At 53.9% G+C, this 23233-nt stretch overlaps 2 protein-coding genes across 2 annotated transcripts in view; both read left to right on the top strand.

The window, feature by feature from the left end:
* Positions 1 to 7527, top strand: part of LOC113449938 (uncharacterized) — a 53334-nt gene extending 45807 nt beyond the window's left edge. Inside the window, 7 exon segments of the mRNA XM_087919137.1 lie at positions 2813 to 2925; positions 3434 to 3544; positions 4743 to 4856; positions 5837 to 5920; positions 5923 to 6462; positions 6465 to 7144; positions 7147 to 7527. Of these exon segments, the coding sequence (XP_087775263.1) occupies positions 2895 to 2925; positions 3434 to 3544; positions 4743 to 4856; positions 5837 to 5920; positions 5923 to 6462; positions 6465 to 7144; positions 7147 to 7398 (1812 nt within the window). The 5' untranslated portion in view covers positions 2813 to 2894 and the 3' untranslated portion in view covers positions 7399 to 7527.
* An 8628-nt stretch (positions 7528 to 16155) lies between these two features.
* On the top strand, positions 16156 to 22460 carry LOC113449940 (uncharacterized). The gene is given in 6 exon segments (XM_026721069.2): positions 16156 to 16492; positions 18184 to 18310; positions 18442 to 18543; positions 19979 to 20899; positions 20902 to 20949; positions 20952 to 22460. Coding segments are annotated over 6 exon segments (1710 nt in total). The 5' UTR covers positions 16156 to 16468; the 3' UTR covers positions 21440 to 22460.
* Positions 22461 to 23233: the final 773 nt, after the last annotated feature.

Here is a 23233-nt window from a genome sequence, read left to right as displayed (position 1 = left end):
AATAGGAAGCCCCACCATGTTTTATTGGCATAAAATCAAATTAAGCCCCTCCCCCCAAATTAAGGCCCATATTAAACATGCGAAATGTGGGGGGAATGGCGGGGGGGGGGGCCTTGCCATTAGGAAGTACTTTTGTTGCATGCCCGGATATGGTGCTGCCTGCATTGGTGGGGCACTTCGTATCGGGAGACCTTCCGCCACCGTTCCTTTCCCTTCTCCCTTGCTGCCGCGGCGTTACAGCAAAGCCGCGAACCCTGCGGAGACACTTGGCTTCAGGCGCTCCCTTTGCCGCCTTCCCTTTGTCTTCGAAGGTAAAGCCAATTATTTTAAAAAACAACCCCCTACTACAACAAAGCCTCCCCCTGCCCGAGAGGGCAGCCCAACCCCACGTGGGGAGGCGAATCTTCCGGGGCCGCAGCGCAGGATCGGCCCACCTCGGGAGAAGCACCCAGCCACCAACCCTGCCTGGCGCCGGGCAGAGCGCAAAGAGCTTCGCCTGGGGCTCCCAGCGCAGCTGACAGGCGGGCCCTCCTTCCCGGCAGCAGAGCTCTCACCAAGGCAGCGAGCGCCTCCCCGCCGGACCCTCTGCTCATCCCACCAGGGTCGTGCCAGAGTCGTGCGGGCTGAGCAGAGCTGGGAAAGCGAGCCATGGGTGCGCGCCCACCTGCCAAGCGAAAGAGCCGGACTGACCCAAGCTTGGGTTCCTTCCCAAGTCCCTCCAGCCCGAACCCAAAGGGGCCACCGGGAGAGGCCGTCCGAGGCAGTGATAGCGCCCACCCATCCGTAGACAGGGAGGCAAAGCGATGGCCTGAGCCGTGTCCTCCGAGCTGAGCCCCACCAAGTGAGTGCCTCTGCCTGATGCCTCTTCCGCTGCAGCGTTTGGAGCTGCCAGCACATTTGGAGATGCTTGGGGACAGGTTGGGCGAGGGGTGGAAAGGACGGGGGGCTTCGGGCTCTCTCCGCCGGCCAGGGAAGCAGTACTGCCATCACCTCACCTCCCTGTCTGCGGACAGGTGGGTGCTATCACTGCCTCAGGCGGCCTCTCCCAGTGGCCCCTTCGGGTTCTTGCTGGAGGGACTTGGGAAGGAAGCCAAGCTCAGGTTGGCCCGGCTCTCTTGCTTGGCAGGCGGGCGCGCACCCACGGCTCACTTTCCGGGCTCTGCCCAGCCCGCATGGCTCCAGCGCAGCCCTGGTGGGATGAGCGGAGGGCCCGGCGGGGAGGCGCTCGCTGCCTTGGTGAGAGCTCTGCTGCCGGGAAGGAGGGCCCGCCTGTCAGCTGCGCTGGGCGCCCCAGGTGAAACTCTACGCGCTCTGCCCGGCGCCAGGCAGGGTTGGTGGCTGGGTGCTTCTCCCGAGGTGGGCCGATCCTGCGCTGCGGCCCCGGAAGATTCGCCTCCCCACGTGGGGTTGGGCTGCCCTCTCGGGCAGGGGAGGCTTTGTTGTAGTAAGGTGTCGTTTTTAAAAATAATTGGCTTTACCTTCGAAGGCAAAGGGAAGGCGGCAACAGGAGCGCCTGAAACCAAGTGTTTCCGCAGGGCTCCGGTTGCAGGGAGGAGCCCTGACTGGCCGCACGTGGCTGCGCCAAATGCCATGGCGTTGGTCTAACGCCGTGCAGCAAGGGAGAAGGGAAAGCAATGGTGGCGGAAGGTCTCCCGATACAAAGTGCCCCACCAACGTCGAGATCAACATCCCAGCTGTCGCCACCTGCCCACCCGAGGATGCAAGGGGGGGCGGAATTAAGTCACCCCCCCAAAAGACGGCCTAGCCATTTTTTGGGGGGTTAAAAAAGAATAAGGCCCGGCCTTATTTTGTGAGAAACACAGTATCTAATCTATCTAGCTATCATCTATCTAAGATTTCAATCTATCATCTATCTAATCTCTCTCTCTCTCTCTCTCTATTTCTCTCTCTCTCTAAATCATCTATATTATCTACCTACGTACCTATTTATCTGCCTGCCTGCCTATCCATCCATCCATCCATCCATCTATCCATTGTCTGTCTTTCTCCCAGCCAGAATACCAGCGGTATACAGGCAATCCTTGACTTATCACCACGAAGAGCCCCTCATTTCTGTCGTTAAGTGATCTTGGTGAAGTGAGTTTTGCCCCATCAGATGAGGGTTTGTTTGCCACGGTCATTAAGCAGACCCTGCAGTTCTTAGGTGAACAGGGCTCTGGTTAACAACCCTGATACATATAGTCCTTGACTTAATGATCCCAATGTAATGGAACGTGTCATTCAGCGAGACCCCGGTTGAGTTTTGCCCCTATGCAGCAATCTGTCTGGCCCCGGTCATTAAGCGAATCCCTACCATTGTTAAGCGAGTCCCATGGTTACGAAGGGAAACTAGTTTCCCTCTTGACGTTGCTCGTCAGACGGTCGCAAAAGGAAATTGCGTGCTCTCCCACCCCACCCTCCCCCGTCGTAAATAGGAACCTGATGCTGAACCCCTGGATTTTGATCATGGGGATACTGCGACGTCGTGAAAGACCCTCCTCGGTCACTTTCTTCAGTCCCGTTGTAACAGCGAACCGTCCCTAAACAAACAGTGAGGAAAGGACCGGCCGTCAAAGGAGATTAAAGGGTTGCTATGCCTCAAATTCTCCCACTGGGAAGGCCCCTCGCGAGCATCTCTTGCAGTTGGATGGATGGGTGGGTGGGTCTCCTTGAACAGGGGGTTGGACTAGATGACCTCCAAGATCCCTTCCAGCTCTGCCTTCTGGGCCCCCCAAGATGGGCTTTGTAGTTCTGGGCTCCAGGTTGGTTTCAGCGGAGGGTTGTAGGTGTGTGTGCCTTTTTTCCCCCCCAGCAGGTGACGCTTGAGCTGGTTGTCCTCCTGCTCCTCCTCCCCCAAGGAGCTCAGACAACGTCCATCCTCTCTGGATGTTGTGATGGAGAACTACGAGCTGGTGACCTCCCTTGGTAAGAGCCGTGCGGGGACCCTGTGTGTGTGTCTGGGTGAGGGGTTTCCTGGGGAGGGGGCTCTAGGAACAAGAGGCTGCTGGGAAGGAAGACAGGAAGAACACCCCACCCGATGATAAGGCTCCCTAGTTGGGTCACGAAATGTCTTGCAGCTCAGAGAGCACCAGGGACCCAACAGCCCCCCCCCTCCTCCTCATGCGCTGATGATGTTACCTACTTTGGTAATGAAACGCTTGCCAGGAAACGACCCAACTCGGAGAGCACCAAGGACCCCCATAATCCTCCTCCTCCTCAGTTGGGGCCGATCCCCTCCCTCCTGAGCCCCGGGGAAAAGGGGGGGGCGGTGTCTCCCTTTGACCAGCTGCCAGGGATAAAGGGCTGGTTCCCGAGGTGGGATTTAGCCGGTTCAGACCAGTTCTGATGTACCGGTAGGAAAAAAATATGGAAACCCACCAGCGGCTGGTTTGTCTCGCCACACCTGTGACCCGCCATGTCAAATCTTTTCCAGGCTATCCGGTTCTCAAACCCGATATCCTGTCTCGGATCGAGCGGGTCGGAGAGCCGTGCGTGGGCGACCAGCTGGATTCCACCCGCGGGATTCCCACTGATCCATGTCCAGGTAATGTCTGCAGGGCTGATCCTATACACACACACACACACACACACACACACACACACACACACCTGTGCTGCCCAGGGTTCGGAGAGCGCAATTATGTTTCATTTCCTCAAGGTTTCATTTCCTGACTCTGCGCGTTGAGCCGAGTTGCTGGTGTGTGACACTGTGGCTCTTGGGGGGTGTCGAGTGACACAACATTTTGGAAGTTGTGGGGGATAGCCTTCTTTGGCCAAGAAGAGCCTTTCTGGCCACTTTGGGAGAGTATTTCCTCATCTCATCTCAGTTCACCGGCAGGGGAACTCAATCCTACTATGTTTCCTTTGAAAATAAGACTGGGTCTTATATTAATTTTTGCTCCAAAAGACCCATTAGGCCTTATTTTGGGGTAGGTTCTTATTTTCAGGGGAAATACGGTACTCAGTGCCTCTGTCTGGCTGACAATCTTATTTGGGGTTTATTTTCAGGGTACGGCTTATGTTACCAGCATCCTGGAAAAACTCATGCTAGGGCTTATTTTCCAGTTGGATCTTATTTTCAGGGAAACTGGGTACAATTAGAATTCGAACTACTATAAATACTATAATTCTGCTCCCAAAAGCCCGCGCCCATCTTTCGATTGAGTTGAATTCAAGGCTATCTTGATGGTTGTGTTAGCTTGGTATAGGAGTGAAGGTGCTGGCTGAGAAACCAGGACAACGGGGTTCTAGTCCTTCCTTAGTCATGAAAGACAGCTGGGTGACTTTGGGCCAATCACCAGGAGATGGGGAGTTCTAGTCCCACTTTACACATGAAAGATGTCTGGGTGACTAGGCCAATCACCAGGAGAGTTCTAGTCCCGCCTTAGGCAGGAGGACGGCTGGGTGATTTTGGGCCAATCAACAGGAGACCAGTTCTAGTCCCGCTTTAGGTAGGAAAGATGACTGGGTGCCTTTGAGCCAATCAACAGGAGAGTGGGAGTTCTAGTCCCACCTTCAGCACGAAAACCCGCTGAGTGGCTGGGCCAGTCCCTCTCTCTCCAATCCAGCCCAGCCCCACCTCACAGACATGTCTCAAATCAGGGCTGCATTATGGCCTTGGTGGTACCGGGGAGATGGGCTGCCTCAAAGGACATCTCTTCCCGTCCTTCCAGAAAATTCCAGGAATAATTCACTGACTCACCTGTGGCTTTTGTGATCTCTTTCCCTCCCCCCGCCCCCAGGTTACCGTTTCTTCAAACCTGAGAGCCTGTCTTGGATTGAGCGGTGGGAGGAACTCGGAGTCACCGACCGTCAGAAGTTGGAGGAAGGAAAACTCTGCGCTGGTGCCTGCCAAGGTATGGAAGGTCGGGGAGCGCCTGGTTTTAGGGTGGAGCAAATGCAGGAATTGGTATCCAGGACACAGGCAAATCAGTGCACGTGCAAAGCAATAGAGAAAAGAATATAATACCAGTACGCTGGAAATTAATAAGGTAATAAAAAGGATAAATAACAATACAGGGGCATCTTCAACGTAACCACCACAATGGAGATGAAAATTTCTCGCGCAAAGCGAGACAAGTTCAATTTTGCCCCAGTTTGCTTCTGAAGGGTGGAAAAAACTGTTGCCATTGTAACTTTGAACGGTCCCTAAAGTTTGAAGACTTTACCTGTACTAAGGCCACACTACAGGTTCATATCTAGAGATAGATGGATTCAGGTATTATGGCCGAGCGGTTAGAGACGCTGAGCTAAAACGGGACGTTTGAGACCTGAGCTGCTCCGATGGGGTGAGTTCCTATTACCTGCTCCAGCTCCCGCTTTGCAGTTTGAAAGCATGAAAGTGTAAGCAGATTAATAGGTACCAGTTTGATGGGAAGATAACAGCATTCCGTGTGCCTTTGGCATATAGCCATACTGGCCACGGGACCCAATGGAAACGTCTTTGGACGACATTGGCTTCCTTTGCCAAGAAATGGAAAGGAGTGTCGTGTCTCCCAAGTCGGAAACGAGTGGACGGGGAAACCCTTAACCTTTACGTAGACACGAAGTCACAGAAAATTAAAAACAGAACGTCAATACACTTTTTGTCTTCGCGGCCGGGGGGGTGGGGTGGGGAAGAGAAGATATTCTGTCTGAGCGACAGGCACATGAGCGCGCACGAGCCCATCGCTGACATGAGAGAAGCTGCACACGTGAGCATTGCACCCGTATATGCACTCGTGTCCTGATTCTCAATAGGCCGTGACACAGTAGTGTGTTAGGAGTCGGGGACCCCTGCATTATTTAATTCCTTCCTGTTGTATCACCCCCTCCCTTTTTTTCTCCTCTGGAACAGCCGCCGGACGGAGCAAAGCCATCAAGGAAGAAGAGGGTGGCCAGAAGGGTTTTGTGGCCAGCTTGGAACGCTACCAGCTCTTCCCGAAAGTTCTCGGGCGGGTCTCTTCCTGGCCCCCAACCCCGGACAGCTGAGACCCCAGCCCCGGGTCAAGAAGGAGGAAGCGGCTTCCTGCGAGCCCAGTCTAGGTGGCCCCGGACGCCCCTCCCAAGGCCTGGGCTCAGGCCCCTTCACGTGCGTGGTGTGCGGCAAGTGCTTCCGGCAGAAGCAAGGGCTGATCACGCACGGGCGCATCCACACTGGCGAGAAGCCCTACCCATGCCTGGAGTGCGGCAAGCGCTTCCGCCAACGCCCCAACCTGCTGACCCACCAGCGGGTCCACACCGGTGAGCGGCCCTTCCCCTGCCTGCGCTGCGGCAAGCGCTTCAGCCAGAAGGCCAACCTGGCGGCTCACCAGCGCACCCACGCCGTGCAGGAGGGGCTGATTGCCCCCGAGCCCAAAGTGCCGGTGCCGCGCGGCAGCCGCTCAACGGAGAAGCCCTTCCCTTGCAGCGTCTGCGGGAAGAGCTTCAGCCAGCGGCCCAACCTAATCACCCACCAGCGCATCCATACCGGCGAGAAGCCCTTCCCTGCACTGAGTGTGGGAAGCGCTTCAACCAGCGGGCCAACCTCATCACCCACCGGCGCATCCACTCGGGGGAGCGGCCTTTCCCCTGCGCCACCTGTGGGCGGCGCTTCAGCCAGAAGGGCAACCTGGCAGCCCACCAGCGCACACACTCACAGCAGCGGCCCCATGCCTGCTCCTGCTGCCCCAAGCGCTTCAAGGGGGAGTCCGCGCTGCGGGCGCACCAGCGTACCCATCGGCAGGTGCTGGGGGCCGATCCGCTGACTAGCACCCTCCTGGCCACACCAGCTTTACAACAAGCCCTTCCTGGGGACCCCACTTCGGCAGCACAGCAAGCCACACCGGCCCCTCGTCCGGATCTTCCTGGAGACCCTTCCCCCAGTGTCCACCGCCCGGCCCCGGCCACCCAACACGGGGCGCCTCATGGGCAGAATCTTCCCGCGGACCCGCCTACCCCTGGCCAACACGCGGCCGGCCCCTCGGGGCACCTCCAAGGGGTGGCCTCCGGCCCAGAGCAAGGTCCGAAGCTGAGTGGCCCGCCAACCCTCCTGGATCCCCACGTGGAGATGCTCCATTGCCAACGCCGGCTGGGCCTTCCAGTGCTGCCCAGCTCTAGCACCCACTCGGTTGTGCCCTTGGGGCAACCCCCGCCCGTCACCGCCAAACCCAAGGGTTTGTCGGCTGCCCTCGGCCCGCCGCCCCCGTGGACGCTCCCAGCGAGATGCTTCACTGCCTCTGCCATGCCAGCCGGGCCTCCTTGGTTATTCCGCACCCACCACATCTGGGGCAACTTCAGCCTGGCACCCGGGATGCCCCCGGCCGCGCCTGGCTGGGCCTCCCCTGCCCAACACGTACCCTTCAGCTCCAGCAGGGCGGGCAGGCGCACCCGGCCGCCCCTAATCCCAGACTATGTTCGATTCCGGATTCTTTGCGATAACTTCCCGTGCATGGGGCAAGCACCGATCGGCCGGGGCTGGACTCCCCTTGGATCTCCTTCCTCCCCCACCCTCCAGCAGCGCCCTATAGGACTGACCGTGGGGTTTATGCATGTATCCTGGACCAGGAAGCCCCCTCTGCCCCACCCTCCTGCTCTACGGAAGCACATGGACTCTCTTTGGATCGAACCCACCTGTCTCAAGAGCCAATCCATTCTTCCAGCAAAGGCACTCTTTCTCCCCCCCAAAAAAAGCGTCAACATGGCAGCAGGACCAAAACCATGCCCACACCCCGTCTTACCACCGAGCCCCTCCTGCCAAATCTCCCTGGATGCCCCTCATCTACTCCCAAACAATGGAAGGAAAGACTAAGAACTTGGCGGCAGCTGTCCAAACAATGAGGATGGAAGAGTGCCACCCACTGTTTTGGAAACGTGACTGAGGGCGGAACCCCTCAATAAACCCTGGTTGGGGGGCAGTGCCTCGTGCCCGGACACAACTTGGCACATCCCCCCACGAGGCACCGGCCCCTGTGGCTTTACAAAGAGGTTCCTGAGACCCCCGCCTTCCCGCCCTCATGCTTTCCTAAGAAAGGGGGAAAAAATGAAAGAACTCGTTCTGGAAATGCACCCTTGGCATCGCGCGGCCGCCATGACACAAACTGGACAGCCGAACTCTTTGCCAGCCCGGTGAGTGCCAGCTTCATGCCAAACAACAGGCCAGCTGGCTCCCTGTAGAAGTCCATCGTGTTGATGCAGAACTTTTCGGGGAGCGGGAAGGATTCGGATTTGAAGACATTGTGGAGGGGGCCCCTGCCTGGCCTTCAGCTCTTAGAAGTATAATCAGTCTCCAGGCCAGAAAAGACACATTTGTTCCTCTCCCCCTCCCCACCAAGGAGCTCCCCCTCTTCCCAACAGCTGTGACTACAATGGTCTGACGCTTTCGGGGAGCCGACACCAAAGAGGTTGGATTGCGGTGGGGCTGAAAGAAGGGTGGGGTGGGATCCTCACATAAGGAGAGGGGAGGCCCCAGAACGAACAAGAAGCACTTTAGAACGACCCGATGGCCTGTCGGCCCCTGGATTTTCCCTCCTCTCTCGCATGGGACGGAACCCTTGCACAGGGCCGCTGGAAGGGAGAAAGCCGAAGTTGTGTGTTGTGTTATGAGGGGTCTGTGCCTTAAGCTGAAAAGCCTTCCCAGAGCGAAGACGGTTAAATGTTCCAAGGCGAGTACGCCAAGGGTCCGGGCTTAGGACGGGGAGGAAGGAGGAATGGCGACGGCCTCCCCTCCTCCCGCCAAAGTCTGCCAAGGATGCAAAGGAGGGGTGGTAGGAGGACTTCGCCCCCCCTCCCCTATCCCAGGTCCTCTGAGCATCCGGCGCCTGTTCAGCTAGACTGATTTTAGGGGCCCAGAGACGACATGGATTGTATCTGGGCAACGGGGAACAGGTATCAACGGCAGTGGGTGCGTTGAGCATACAAACAATGCCGTGCGACAACCAGTTACTTGGGCACGAATCCACGAAGGCACACGCCGTGCATGGGTTGGATGCAGGGTTGTGATGGTGAGGGGTTGTCGGGAAATTTGATTGGCACAAGCGGGCTGCCCACAGTCTGCGGCCTGGGTCGATGGAGGCTGCCTCCCATCGGCAGCTGTGGAGAAAGAATCCATACCTCCAACCAGGAGCATCCTTCCTCGGGGGCTCTTTCCCGGTGGGCTTTGAGGGGTACATTCTAACTAAGTCCTAGTCCCAGGATAAAACCACCCAGATATTGGGTGGAAACCCCACCCCCGGCTTCTTTTTTTAAGCTGGCGAAATTAGCCGTGCCAGTTTGGAGGCGTGTTGAGAGCTTGGCCCATCGTGGAGAAACAGATGAGCTCACCCCCCACCCCCAAAAAAAAAACAGGAGTGAAAGAAAGAATTGTGTTCCAGTCCAGGCAAGTCGGCCAGAGCTGAGGCAACTTGATCCCATCTTTTCCAGGCCAGGGCAGCAGTGTCCAGTCTTGTATGGGTACCTTGACTGGCACGGGGCAGCCCCCGAAGCAAGGCCAGCGGTAGTCACGCCCGATGGCTGATCCTAGAGCTCAAGAGGCCCAGAACCTCCATCCGGGACTCATGCCCAAGGATGGTCCCTCCTTTTGGGAAGAGCCGTGACTTTGTTGAGTTGCCGCTGGAGAAAACGGTGTTCCAATGTATGGCTGGTTTTCCGGCCTTTGGCCGGCCCAGTAAAACCAGGAACCAGGCAGCCCTGCCCCCGCCAGCTGCTGGGACAGCCTCCAAATTTTGGCCTCAAGTTTACATGCTCGGTGTTGAAGGGCGAGAGGGGCGAGCACCAAAAGTCCGGGAATGGTCGAACTCTGTAGCTGGCCCGGAAGTTGACACTTAGAGCAGGGCCTCCCAATCCTGGTCCGTGTACTGACACTCAGTTTGCAGCATGCCGGGACCTGGTCCGTGCACACAACCCATCTGCACACGCGTGGGATGCAGTAAGTACACAAAACCACGTTCCTCTGGTCCGCAGAGAAACCGTCCTACACGGAACCGTTCTGCAGTGCCCAAGTCTTGGTAGCCACTGCCCCAGAGAGAGAACCAGCTGCCCTCTCCCTTTTATCCCCCAGGGTGCCAGGTGCAGCGCCCCCTCCCGCTTTAGCCGGGCGCGATATGGTTTTGTAACAACCCCTTTGTCATTTTTGGCTGGGTGTGGTTGTGAACGGGTGGCAATAGTGTGGATCGTATAATGTTGCTCGCCGAAGACAGGCACAGTTCTACCCTCCTGAAGGCTTTTCGGTAACGTTCCGGTGTGCCAAGGCAGGTTGAAAAGTTGAAACATCTTATCTGAGAGGTTGTAAATTTTTGGGCTGCTGGTGGGGAAAGTCCCCACAATTTTTTGTTCAGTTCAAATAGGGCCTCTGCAAAGATGCTGTGGCAAAATCTAGCAACCCTTGTGGGGAACTCCTGGAAATTTGGTTATTTAGCCCCAATACCGTGATGGTGAATGTATACGGCATACGAGCTGCAGGAAAACATACCTCACTGCGCATAGGCACACCTCACAGCTGATTTTTCGGCTGGTTTGAGGCCTATTTCGGCCTCCCAGAGGCTTGAGGAAGGTCTTTGCAGGCCGAATAACAGGCTCATGTGACAGACAGTACAGGCCTATAATTCAGCCTGCAGAGGCTTCAAGCCTCTGGGAGGCCGAAATAGGCCTCAAACCAGCCGAAAAATCAGCTGTGAGGTGCAGTGTAGGTAAGGGGGTGGCGGGGATTGTGTGCACATGCGCAGGAGGCATGGAGGGGTGTGTGTATTGCCTTCTGGGTGCTGATACGTGAGTGCATAAGCGCGCACACAATTTTTGGCACAGGAGCCCAAAAAGTTATCCACCACTGCCCCACCCTATGGGGGAGAGGGTGGGTGGGACGGAAGTGATGTTTGAATTGGGGGGAGAATCCTGAGCTCCCAGTACCCCTTTCCTTTATATTTTGCCTATTTGCACCTTCGCGGAGCTGCTTCACCTTCGTGGAAAACCCCTGCCCTCTTAACTGTGGCCAGCTAAAACAACTGTGGCTGTCTTCCCCAAAAAAAAAAATTAAATAAAAGTGGATCCAAAGGGACTTCTTGTGGGCTCAGGTCGGTGGGCTTCAGCAGGATGCATAACAAAGCCACCTTCGGAATGAGGGAGCTGTGAGGTCATCCGCACATGCCCCGGTTCTTCAGGGTGAGGAGAGGCAGTGACACTTTGCAGAGACGGCAAACGCTCTGAATGGCAGGACTCCCCCCTCAGTTGTTGAGAGTGGGATGAGCCTGGCAGAATTGGGGAAGGGAGGTCAAAGGTTGGGTGGGCAGAAGTCTCCTTGTTCTGCGTCCGTCCAGGACCTGAGCTGTTGGGTCGACAGAAAGAAGGACATCTTCGCTCCCCTTGTCCAGAGCAGCCAGTCAATTGCTTGTGCCCCTGAGCATGCATGGGGTTGCCCTCTCTGTTGCCCCTCCCCTTTTCCTCCCAACATTTGGGGGTCCCCCGTGCATGGCAGTTCCCACCACCATCAGCACCACGTCGCCTTTCGATAAATGCACAACACCCATCACTGCCGACATCGTTTGTTTACACCGGACTTCCTCGGTGCATCGAGATTGCTTGGTGTTCAGGGTGTGGTGCAAGAATTGGGGTGCGGGGGGATTCTTCCTTCCTTCCTCACCCACCCACCCACTTTCCCCTTCCTGCAACTGACTTTTTTTTTTTTTTTTGCCGAGCACATCTGGGCCCCCACGAACGCCGTTAGGAGATGGTCAGGCCTGACACTGGACAGAAAAGAGACTGCTGTCCCCCTGCCCCACCCACCCCCGCCATCCCCTTGAACCCCAAGCCAGGAGACTCCATCCCATCCCATCCCCCCGTGCTTGCATCCCCTTCCGCAAGTGGCCTCCGAAAGACACTTCACGCCCCATTAACCCGACGGGGCCTGTAAGGGCCTATTCCAGATGTATTATGATGATGATGATGATAATTATGTCTATTATTTTCTTGAGCTATGTTTATTTGCAATAAAGGCTTTCTTACAGTTGGGGGGGTGTATGTTCTTAGTGGTGTAAGTGTGAAAGGGACGGAACCGAGGGGTGGGATTCGACTGGTTCGTGCAAACTGGTTGTTCTTCCAGTAGGTGTTTGGCTCTGCCCTGTTCTTTGCTCTATTTCCTAGGTCTTTTTTTCTTTTCTTAGCATGGCTTATTCACACGGCAGAGTGATTTTGTGTGCCTCAGCTGTTTGAGTTCACTGGGGTAGGGCTGCAGTAGAAGGTAAGTAATTCAGTTTTAAAAAGAGCTTTTTTTAAAAAATGTGTCAGGGCTCCAACAATCCAACCTCCATTCCAATCCTAAGTCTCAATAGTTTAAAAAATGGTTTATTAGGAGTGACCATGTTGGCATTACCTGGGTGCAGCCGACTTTGAGGCACATTATTTCACCCTTGAATCTGGATTTTTTTTATTCTTGTTGTATATATGTGTGTGTGTGTGTGTATTTTCTGAGGTTCTTGCGGGTATTTGTGGATCTTTGGTTATTCGGGTTTTCTCCTGCGTAAGATTGGAAGTATCTAGGCAACGTTTCGATGAAGTCTCATTCATCATCTTCAGGCTTGTGTCTTTGGCTCTGTGCTACTCTGAGAAGCACAGAGCAGAAGACACAAGCCTGAAGATGATGAATGAGACTTCATCGAAATGTTGCCTAGATACTTCCAATCTTACGCGGGAGAAAACCTGAATAACCGAAGATCCATACACACACACACACACACACACACACACACACACACACACACACAGAGTATACATCCAATGAAATCCCCTATCCCCTGGACGTATATTCTCCAATGGGACACATCCATAGCCAAGAGTCATCCATCACACTCTCCGGTAATAATATTGTGTGCCAACAGCTTCGGCCACCTAGCAATTATCTGAGGCGTTTAAGGAATGCACTGCTTTTCCCCCACACTCCCTAAAAGATGGAGGTTTTATTTTTAGTTGACACGTATAGAACATGCACACATGTGCTCCCCAAATCGGTTGTTAACCCAGTTTGAATCGCCCAGTGGCAAGGAAAGCTGGATTGCCCACCCAAAGCATGTTGAGATTGTTCTTTTGGGGGAGAACATGCGGAGAAGAGCAACGACGGGGCCAACAAGCCTGAAGATGAAAATGTACCCCCCCCCCAAAAAAAAAACCCCACAATGGCGGATTCGGATATGTCCCATTGAATGAAAAAAAGGATGATAGAAAGAATCCAGTATAAGGGGGTGGGTTTCCATTTTTTTTCACAAAACACTGGAAGGCAAAGACGCGAAGCACTGGATGGAAACTTGCAGAGGAGAGAAGCAAGCTGGAACATCTGGTGAAGGATGACTAACCGGTGGAACTGCTCGCCACTGGAAGTTGGAAGCAGTCCCATCACTGGAGGCTTTGAAGAAGAGACCGGACAGATGCTTGGTGTGGGATGGTAAGAGGGCCTCCAGCTCAAGCAGGGAGTTGGCCTAGATGACCTTCAAGGTCCCTTCTGATTCTCTTTTTAACTCTGAAGTGGTGTAGGCTCTCCCGTTTGAGCAAGGGCAGGACTAGGCGACCTCCAGGGTCCCTTCCAACTCAGGTTATTCAATGTCTCTGCAAGGATCGGCTTGAGCCCGGTGTTGGACTAGAGCAGTGGTTGCCAACCAGTTGGGCCAGGGACTACTGGGGGTCCGCAAGAAAATTTTGGTGGTCCACAGAGAAATGTCCTCCCCCCAAAGCAATTAATGGAGGCTGCGCGGGAACACAAGGCTTGCATTGCGAACAACATGAGGTAGTGAGGGGACGGGGGAAAGGGCAGGCGGGGACTTGCCCCACCCCCTCTGGCCACCGGGCTGCTTTCCATTTCTTTCTTTCTTTCTTCTGCTTTTGGCTGCACGCAAGGGAAAGCAGCAGAAGTCTTTCTTTCTCTCCCCCAAACTCTGCCAGAAATGAGTCTTTGGGGCCCTGCAAGGCCTCCTGCTCCGAGAGGCTGTGCTAGCAAAGACTCATTTCTGGCGGAGTTTGGGGAGAAAAAGAAAGACTTCTGCTGCTTTCCTTGCATGAAGCCAAAAGTCTCTCTCTCCCCTGAGAACGGAGCTGGAGACGGAATCCTGTGATCCCAAATAAAGTATGATAGATTGGTAGGGGTGGGGGGTTTTCCTGCAAAATTTGGGATTTTTCCAGGGTCTTTGGTTCACGGGATTTAAAATTAATACGTTGGTGGTCCCTGAGGTCCAAAAGTTGGTGACCCCTGGACTAGAGGACCTCCCAAGTCCCCTTGCAGCTCTGTGATTCTCTTTCTCCGAACGGTAGTGGGTCTCCTGTTTGAGTGGGGGGTTGGACTAGATGACCTCTGAGGTCCCTTCCCACTCTGATTCTATGATTCTGTAAGGGTTTCCCACTTGAACGGAGATGGACTAGGAGACTTCTAAAGTGCCTTTAAAATCTGATTGTTATTCTGAATAATCTAGCGTCTGTTGCTTGAGCTGGGGTCGGACTAGATGACCTCTGAGGTCCCATCCAACTCTGTTATTTTATAATTCTGTAAGGGTCTCCTGCTTGAGCAGGGGGTTGGACTGGAACAGCGGTCGCCAACCAGTGGGCCGTGAGAAAATTTTGGTGGGCCGCAGTGAAATCTCACCCCCAGAGCAGCCCCCTCCCAAAAGCAATTAATCCAGGCTGCTCAGCCCACATGGCCCCTGGGAACCCTCCCTGCCCACTCACTCCTCACCCAGTAAACTTGCCTGCTAAGTTGCTACTTTTCCTTTTTCCGACCATCAGCTGTTCTGCTGTGCCAGGAGATTTAGATTAGCTCGGAAGCAGGAAATGGTTGGATTTCTTGCGTTGTAGCTAGTCTTGAGATCTTTGGCTCTGCTTTTAAGCACAGCCAAACCTCCCTTAGGACTTAAGATTTTCTTGCAAGCAAATTCAGCGCAGACTCACTGCAAGCAAATTTGAGAGACTGAGCTAGTTGATGGCAGATAGATAGATCACTGAATGATTCTGTGAGCCACTCAATCTGCCTGCTTTGCCTGATTTTGGGTAAAAGTTGCTCTTTTTTTATAAAAAATTCAGTATTTTCACAGGAGTTTGCTTGCAAGCAAATTTCATGTGACAGACTCAGCTAGCCGATGGCAGGTAGATAGATCTCTGAATCTGATTCTGTGAGCAACTCAATCTGCCTGCCTGGTTTGCCCGATTTAGGGTAAAAGTTGCTCTTTTTTATAAAAAAATTCAATATTTATATAAATATTTATAATATTTACATACAAACCATGCCCAGCCAGTCACATGACCATCAAGCCACACCCATAAATTAGGCCACACCCACAGAACCAGTTAGTGATCCCTGGGATCTAAAATTATGAGTTTGGTGGTCCCTGAGATCCAAAAGGTTGGCGACCCCTGGACTAGATGACCTCTCAAGCCCTTTTGCGACCCTGTTAATTCTCTGATTCTGAACGGTAGATTGTCTCCCGCTGAATGGGGGGGGTTGGACTTGATGACCTCCAGGATCCCTTCCAGCTCGATTATCTCTTGAATTCAGCAGGAATTTCTCTCTTCCCCCCACCCCCTCCCCCAATTTAGAACTTTAGAAGAAGCAAGCAGGCTCCGGCTGCCTGGGGAGTGGGAGAGGGGGCCACTCAAAACATTACCCCCCTTTGGACCAGAGACCCCCGACCACAAAGTTCTGGAAATTAAGCGGGGGGGCTTGGGAGGAAGGAGGAGCTTGCAGGGAAGGAGGGGGCTTGTGGGGAGGGAGGGAACTTGGGGGGCGGATGGAGGGGTTTGTTTGAAGCCACCCCAAAAAAGTTTCTGGGAATTTTTCCCTCCATTTTCCCACAGGGAAAGTCGAGCGGCTAGACCTGCAGCATCTCTAAATGCCCCCTCCTCTCCAAGATGGGTGGTGGTGGGGAGATCTTGGGAAGAGCCGAGAGGGAGGGGGGTCGTCATCCAGCTGTAAGACCCCCTCCCCTTTTTGGAAAAGGCGGGTGGTGGTGGAGAGAAAGGTCCGCCTTCCCTTTAAACCTTCCTAGTTGCTCGCTGCATCCTCCTTTTGGGGGTGGGGGCTGCAAAAAGGGGTGGGAGGTGGGCTTCTTCGACCCGCCCTCTCCCCTCGCCCCTTCCTTGCAACGGCTGGTGTCTTGCAAGAGCGCGGATGGCTGGAAGGCTACGCTGGGTGCGGGGGCGGGAGGAGAAGGGACTGGTTTTGCCAGGGGGAGAGGGTCGTGGGTCCGGGTTGGCCCCGCCCTCCTGCTCCGGGCGGGGCGTAGAAAAAAAATCAAAACCAGAAAACTACACTTCCCGGCGTGCAGCTGTTTTGTCACCTCCTCCTCCCTCCTCCTCTTCCAACCGAGTGTAAATCTTGCAAAGGCTAACAAAAGAGCAAAGCCAGCAGCGGCAGCACCGGCGAAACCCCGGCAGTAGGCAGTACGGGGCCGCAGGAGGACCGGAGCCGCGCTTGCTCCTTCATCCTTGCCCGCGGAAAGAGTGGGTGGGGTGGGGTGATAAAAAATAAAAACAAATCCTTAGAGCCATGGCCGGAGGGACCTCCGCGCAGGTAGGCCCGGGTCTCCCCTACCCCCTGTGCATCCCCGCCTTTGCACACGCACGCACACAAACACACACACATCGAGCCTCTTCCTCCTCCTCCGGGCGTGGGGGCGGCGCTGCTGCTCGGCTTGCCCCCTCCCCTTAATTCGGATCCAAGAACGACCCCCCCAACCTCTGTGTAACCCTGCCTTTGTATATACACACACACACGCACGCACGCACCTCCTCCTCCGGGCCAAGCTGCTTCTCGGCTTTCCCCCTCCCCTTAATTCTGATCCCCCAACCCAAGAACGACCCACAGCCCGCCTCCACATTGCTGCGGGGGGTGGGGGGACGTTCGGCTTTTAGGGAGCCGAAAAAGACCCCCTTCTCTTCTTGCCTGTCGCCCCCTCCCCTCTTTGAGCGGCGGGGGAGGGATCTGGGGAGGGGGTGGAGGGGTGGAAAAAGGAAAGTTGCTTTGCTCCGTCTCACACACATCCCAATCGCTTCCCTGTGCCCGCGGTTTGCAGAAGGCTCGGAGCCGCACGGCTTGGGAGGGAGGGAGGGAGGGTGGGGAAGGAAGGAAAACCCCCTCCCCTTTTTTCTTCCCCGTCCGGGACTTGCAGAGGGGAGGCTGCCTCCCCCTCCCCACTCCCAAGCGCTCTTCTTGTGGGACCTCCCACCTACCCCGGGACCGGGGAGCGGGCGGCAGCTCACAGCTGATTTGCGGAGATGCGAAGAGGACCACTCGAGGGACTGCGTGCAAACGGCCCGCACGTTTGAACCCCCTGCACGCAAAATAAGAGAGAAGAAGCTGGCAGCTGGGGTTGGGGGCTGCTGCTTCGGGGACGGAGGTGTCTCGGAGGAGAAGGGGGCGCAGCCGGCTTGCTCCGGTTGGCCTGGGGCTCTCGAAGACCCCCTCACCCTCCTCATTTGGGCAAGGAAAAGAGAGTGAGAGCAGGGGGGTTAAAGAAGGAAGGAAGGAAGGAAAAGGAAGGAGAAAGGGAGGGAGGGAGGGAGGGAGGAAGGAAGGAAAAGAGCGAGAGAATGGGTGGGAGTAAAAGAAGGGGGAAAAGAGAAGGAAAGGAAGGAAAAATGGGAGGGAAGGAAAAAAGGAAAGAAAGAAAGGCAGTGAAGGAAGGAAAGGAAAGAAAAAGAAAGGGAGGGAAGGAAGGAAAAAAACAAGAATGGGGTAAAGGGAGGGAGGAAGGAGAGAAAGAGGGAGGAGGGAAAGAAAGAGGGAGGGGAGGAAGGAAGGAAGGAAGGAAAGAAGAGAATGGAGGGGAGGGAGGGAGAAAAAGTGAGAATGGGAGGGAGTAAAGGTAGGAAGGAGAAAAGAAAGGGAGGAAGGAAAAGAGAAGGAAGAAAGAGAGGGAGTGAAAGGAAGGAAAGGAAGGAAAAAGGGAAGGAAGGAAAAAGACAACGAAGGATGAGAGAAAGGGAGAGAGAGGGAATGAAGAAAGGAAGGCAAGGAAGGAAAAAGAAAGGGAGGGAGGGAAGGAAAAGAGAAGGAAGGAGGCAAAGGGAAGACCAGAAAGGAAGGAAGGAGAAGAAGTAAAAGGGAAGAGAGGATCAAAGGAAAACAGAAGAAAGGGAAGGAGAAAAGGGAAAGAAGGGAGAAACAGGGAAAGGGGGAGGGGAAGTTCTGTGTAGTTTTTGGGGGGAGGAGGAGGGGAGGTCTCCCTCCACCCTCTCCTCACCTGGCCATCCTCCCTACAGGTGCCGGCGGCATTCAGGGATGTGGCCGTCTGCTTCTCGGCCGAGGAATGGGCAGAGCTGGCCGGCTGGCAGAAGGATCTCTACCGCGACGTCATGGCCGAGACCTTCCAGCTAGTCTCCTCCCTGGGTAAGAGTTGGAAGGGAGCTCAGAGACCTTCTAGTCTGACCCCCCTGCTCGAGCAGGAGAACCCTTACTGAATTAGGGTCGGAAGGGGCCCGGGAGGCCTTCTAGTCCAACCCTCTTCTTTCCCTTTGCAGAATGCCTGCTGGCCATCCCTGACCTGCTCTCCCAGTTGGCACAAGGAGAGGTGCCCCGGTTCGGTGCCAGGCAACCCCCAGGGCAGGACGAGGAAAGCCAGGGTAAGGGGGAGTGGGTTCTGGGCAGGGCACGGGGGGCTCCGCTCTGCACCGGCTTGGGGTGTTGGGGATGATTCTGCCTCGATTGGGCCATTCGCTATCGGGGGTCCTGAGGGGCAAATAGGAAGGAAGGGGAGGAGGGAGGCAAGGAAGGAAGGGAAGAAGGACAGGAGGAAACAAGAAAGAAAGAGGAAGAAAACAAGGAAAAAAGAGGAAGGGAGGAAAGACGGAAGGAAGGAAGGAAGGAAAAAGACAGGGATGAGAAGAAAGATACAGAGAAAACAAAAGAAAAAAGAAAGGAAGGATAGACGGAAGGGGGAAAAAGACGGGTGAAAAAAGAAAGAAAGATAGCAAGAAAACAAGGAAAGTTAAAAAGAGAAAGGAAGGAAAGATGGAAAGAAGGAAGGAAACAGACAGGGATGAAAGAAGAAAGATAGGAAGAAAACAAAGAAAGAGAAAAAAGTAAGGAAGGAAAGACAGAAGGAAGGAAGGAAAAAGACAGGGATGAGAAGAAAGATACGGAGAAAACAAAAGAAAGAGAAAAAGAGGAAGGAAGGAAGGAAAGACAGAAGGAAGGAAGGAAAAAGACGGATGAAAAAAGAAAGAGATAGGAAGAAAACAAAGAAAGAAAAAAGGAAGGAAGGAAAGAAGGAAGGAAGGAAAAAAAGGGATGAAAGAAGAAAGATAGGAAGAAAACAATAAAAAAGAAAGGAAGGAAAGATGGAAGGGGAAAACAGATGAAAAAAAGAAAGATAGGAAGAAAACAAGGAAAGTTAAAAAGAGGAAGGGAGGAAAGATGGAAGGAAGGAAGGAAAAAGACGGATGAAAAAAGAAAGATAGGAAGAAAACAAAGAAAGAGAAAAAAGAGGAAGGAAGGAAAGAAGGAAGGAAAAGGGGATGAAAGAAGAAAGATAGGAAGAAAATAAGGAAAGTTAAAAAGAGGAAGGAGGAAGGATGGAAGGAAGGAAGGAAAAAGACATATGAAAGAAGAAAGATAGGAAGAAAACAAAGTTAAGAAGAAAAGGGAAAGGAAAGAAAGAAAGAAAGAAGGAAGGAAGAGATAGAAAGGAAGAAAACTAAGAAAAAGATTAAAAAGAAAAAGGAAGAAAAGAAAATAGATAAAAAACAACAGAAAGGAAGGAAAGGAGACAGAAAGACAGGAAAAATAGGAAGGAAGGAAGCAAAAAGGAAAGAAAGAAGGATGGAAGGGAAGAAAGAAAGAAAAGACCTTTAAAGGCAGGGAAAAAATCCCCCCGCAAGGGAAAATGTCCCAGGGGCCTTTTTGGGGTGAGCCCCCAAATGAAGAGGGATATTTTGGGGTTCAAACCCACCCTGGAAGCAGCTCCAGAGTGGGGGGTGAAGGGGAGGGCAGAGCCTCCCAATTGTCCTGGGTTCAAACTCCCCACACCCCCACCGCAACCGATGTATCTCTTCGCAGTGGTGAGTCCAGAGCAGGAGGTGGCAGAGAGCACCCAGGAGTTGCAAGGGCCTCCCAAGCGTGTGAAGAAGCCCCCCCTCCCCCCTCCCTCCGCAGCAGGAAAGAAGCCCAAACGGCCACTTCCGCAGCCTGCAGGAAAAGCGCCTGCTGCAGCCGGAGGAGAGGGCCTTCCAGAGTCGAAAGCCGGCCCTCGGACACGGGAAAAACCCTACAAGTGCCCCAAGTGTCGCCGCAGCTTCCTGGGACGTGTTGCCTTGGCCGCCCACCGGCGTCTCCACGTCCGTAAGTGGCGCCGGCTTGTCCCCCAAGCGGCCGGAGGCTCCCCCTACGCCCCAGAGCTGGCCGGCCCCACGTTGGGCATCATGGGCACTGGAGCCAGCCCCTTCCCCAGCAGCCAGGGTGAGGGCACGCTGCCCTTCTGGCCGGAGATGGCATTGCATCAGCAGGGCCCGCCAGCTGCCAGCTTCAACCCCTGGGCGCTCGGCTACGGGCCCCAACCGCTGCCAGGCCACCAGGCGCCCGGCCTGCCGAGCAACGGGGAGTTTATCTGCGACCAGTGCGGGTGGAGCTTCCACGGCTGGGAGGAGCTGGTGACTCACCAGATGGCCCATATGGCTGCCGAGGGCATCGCCGGCTCGGTGCCCAAAGCGGAGGCGCTGGCACACTTGGCCACTGACCGGCCATACGCCTGCGCACAGTGCGGCAAGAGCTTCCGCCACAAGCCCAACTTGCTGGCCCACCGGCAGGTGCACACAGGCGAGCGGCGCTACCAGTGTCAGGAGTGCGGCAAGTCCTTTGGCAGCAAGGCGTACCTGGCCTCCCACCAGCACATCCACACTGGGGAGAAGCCGTGCGTGTGTGCCCAGTGTGGGAAGAGCTTCCGCCACAAGCCCAACCTCATCTCCCACCAGAAAATCCACACGCGGAACCTCTCACCCACGGCGGCCCGCACCCATTCGAGACCTTCAACGGGAAGCCTTCTCCAGCCTGCAACGCCCGGCGCCTGAACCTCTCGGCCTGGACGCCTTCCCACCCGCCCGTCCAGCTGTCGACGCACTTTTGCCTTGCGCTCAGGGCACCACACCGTTGCCTCAGCTGGCCGGGATCCTCCCTCCGCCCTCCCCGCAGCCGGCAGTGGACCGTCCCTTTGTGTGCCCAGTGTGCACCAAGCAATTCCGTTGCAAGCCCTACCTGGTGGCCCACATCCGGATCCACACCGGGGAGAAGCCGTATGCCTGCAGCCGCTGCCCCAAGCGCTTCTCCCAAAAGTCGAACCTGGTCTCACACGAGCGCCTGCACACGGGCGAGAAGCCCTATGCCTGCCCGCTCTGCCCGCGTGTCTTCAGCCAGGGCTCCAACATGCGGGCGCATCAGCGTAGCCATCGGAACCTGACTGGGGCAGAAGTGGAGGGGGGACTGCCCCCAGGATACCCGTCGCAACAGATTCAGCAACCGAACTAGACAAGGGGAGGGGCTGTCTTTCTACCACCATGCACCTAGACTCGGCTTCTCTCCCTCCGTTCCATGTTTTCCTCAGACAAGGGGGTGCGCAAAATCGACGCAGAAGTCCCTCCTGCCTCCAAGGGCTGTCCCCAACGCTCTGCGTGTCTGGCAGAAGGTGTCTTAGTTTTTGTATTGGGGCGGGAGTGTTGAGAGGGACCCTCAACCCTACGGCACCATGCCCTGGGGGCTCCAAGAACTGAGGAGCTGGTAAGGGGACGATGACCACTTGGTAGGATTTCGCCAGCGTTCAGCAAGAGCCATGGCATGGCGGATGGAAAGCGTTTGGAGCGCAGGACAACCGAGTTGGAAGTGACCTCGGTGGTTGTCCTGTTTACTTCAGGGGTAGAGGAAAATGTGGGTTGAACGACCCCCTCCCCATAGGCAGAATCGTTCACCGAAGCGTCCCGAGTAGAAGGGCGTATAACGGGAGATGTGGCTTATCCCCTCCCTCACGGGCGTTAACCCTTTGCTGGTCTCCAAGGGCCGTCCCTCAGGGAGGGAGAAGGACTACGGATATTTTTTTTTTATTTTTTTTAAGAGTAGGGCAGGTTCCACAAATGGTGCGCTCATACGGGGACTCGCTTTTGCCTGGATCTACGGGACTCCAACCCCGGGCAAAACGTACGGCTTCAAAAGACGCGCAGTGGGGGGACGCGGAGGTGGGTCTCCTGGTCCATCTCCCAAGGTCCCCAGAGACCGCATCGTTCGAGCCCCCGCACACCAGGTTGGTTGGACTGTTGTGCGGCACACTTGCTCTTGTGATTTCCCTATTTATAGAACGAGTAGAATTTGGGTTGTCGGAAGGGGGTGAGAAGAGGGTGGATCGTAGGCTTCCAATTCCCGATGTCGGCCGACAGCCGCAGAGGGGGTAGCTCCACGCTGGATAAGCGGCGTGTTAGTTCGCATTTCTACCAATTTCCTACTGTACACACTTCTTTTTTTAATGACATAAATAAAGAGGTAGATGTTACTTTTAAAAGCCTGGCCTCTACGCTTGCTTATAATTCCTGTTCTGTACTGTATTCTATTCATTCTAATTTTATTCTAGACAATTCTAGTCTAGTCCCTATGCTCATTCTATTCTATTCTAATTCTATTCCATTCTATATTCTACTGTTATTCTTTCTATTCTATTCTATTCTATTCTATTCTCTTGCTATTCTCAATTCTATTCTTATTCTATTCTAATTATATGTAATTCTATTCTCTTCTGTTTTACTGTTATATTCTGATTCTAATCTCTCATTCTGTTCTAATTACATTTAATTTATTCTATTGAGTCTGATTCTACTTCTATTCTGATTTTAATCTCTTCTATAGTCTCTTTCTACTCTATTCTTTCTAATTCTATTTAATTCTCATTCCTATTCTATTCTAATTCAATTATATTTAATTCTAGCCTCTTTCTATTCTGATTCTATTTAATTTATTCTATTCTGATTCTATTTAATTTATTCTATTCTGATTCTATTAATTTTCTATTCTACATTCTCATTCTATTATATTAAATTCTACTTTATTCTCATTCTTCTGTTTTAATTCTATTCCATTCTAATTATTTTATTTCTAATTCTATTCTCATTCATAAATTCTAGTCTCTATTCTAGTCTCATTTTATTCTATTTAACTCTATTTTGCTATTATATTTAATTTTTTGCTCATTCTATTCTATTTAATTCTATTTTATATTCTCATTCTATTCTATTTTATTTAATTCTCATTCTTCTCATTCTATTTAATTCTATTCCCTAT

The sequence above is a fragment of the Pseudonaja textilis genome, unplaced genomic scaffold, assembly GCF_049901715.1.
Source record: "Pseudonaja textilis isolate UNSWEBS1 unplaced genomic scaffold, rPseTex1.2 PTEXSCF27, whole genome shotgun sequence".
Lineage (NCBI taxonomy): Eukaryota > Metazoa > Chordata > Lepidosauria > Squamata > Elapidae > Pseudonaja > Pseudonaja textilis.
This window is presented reverse-complemented; position numbering and strand designations above follow the sequence as displayed.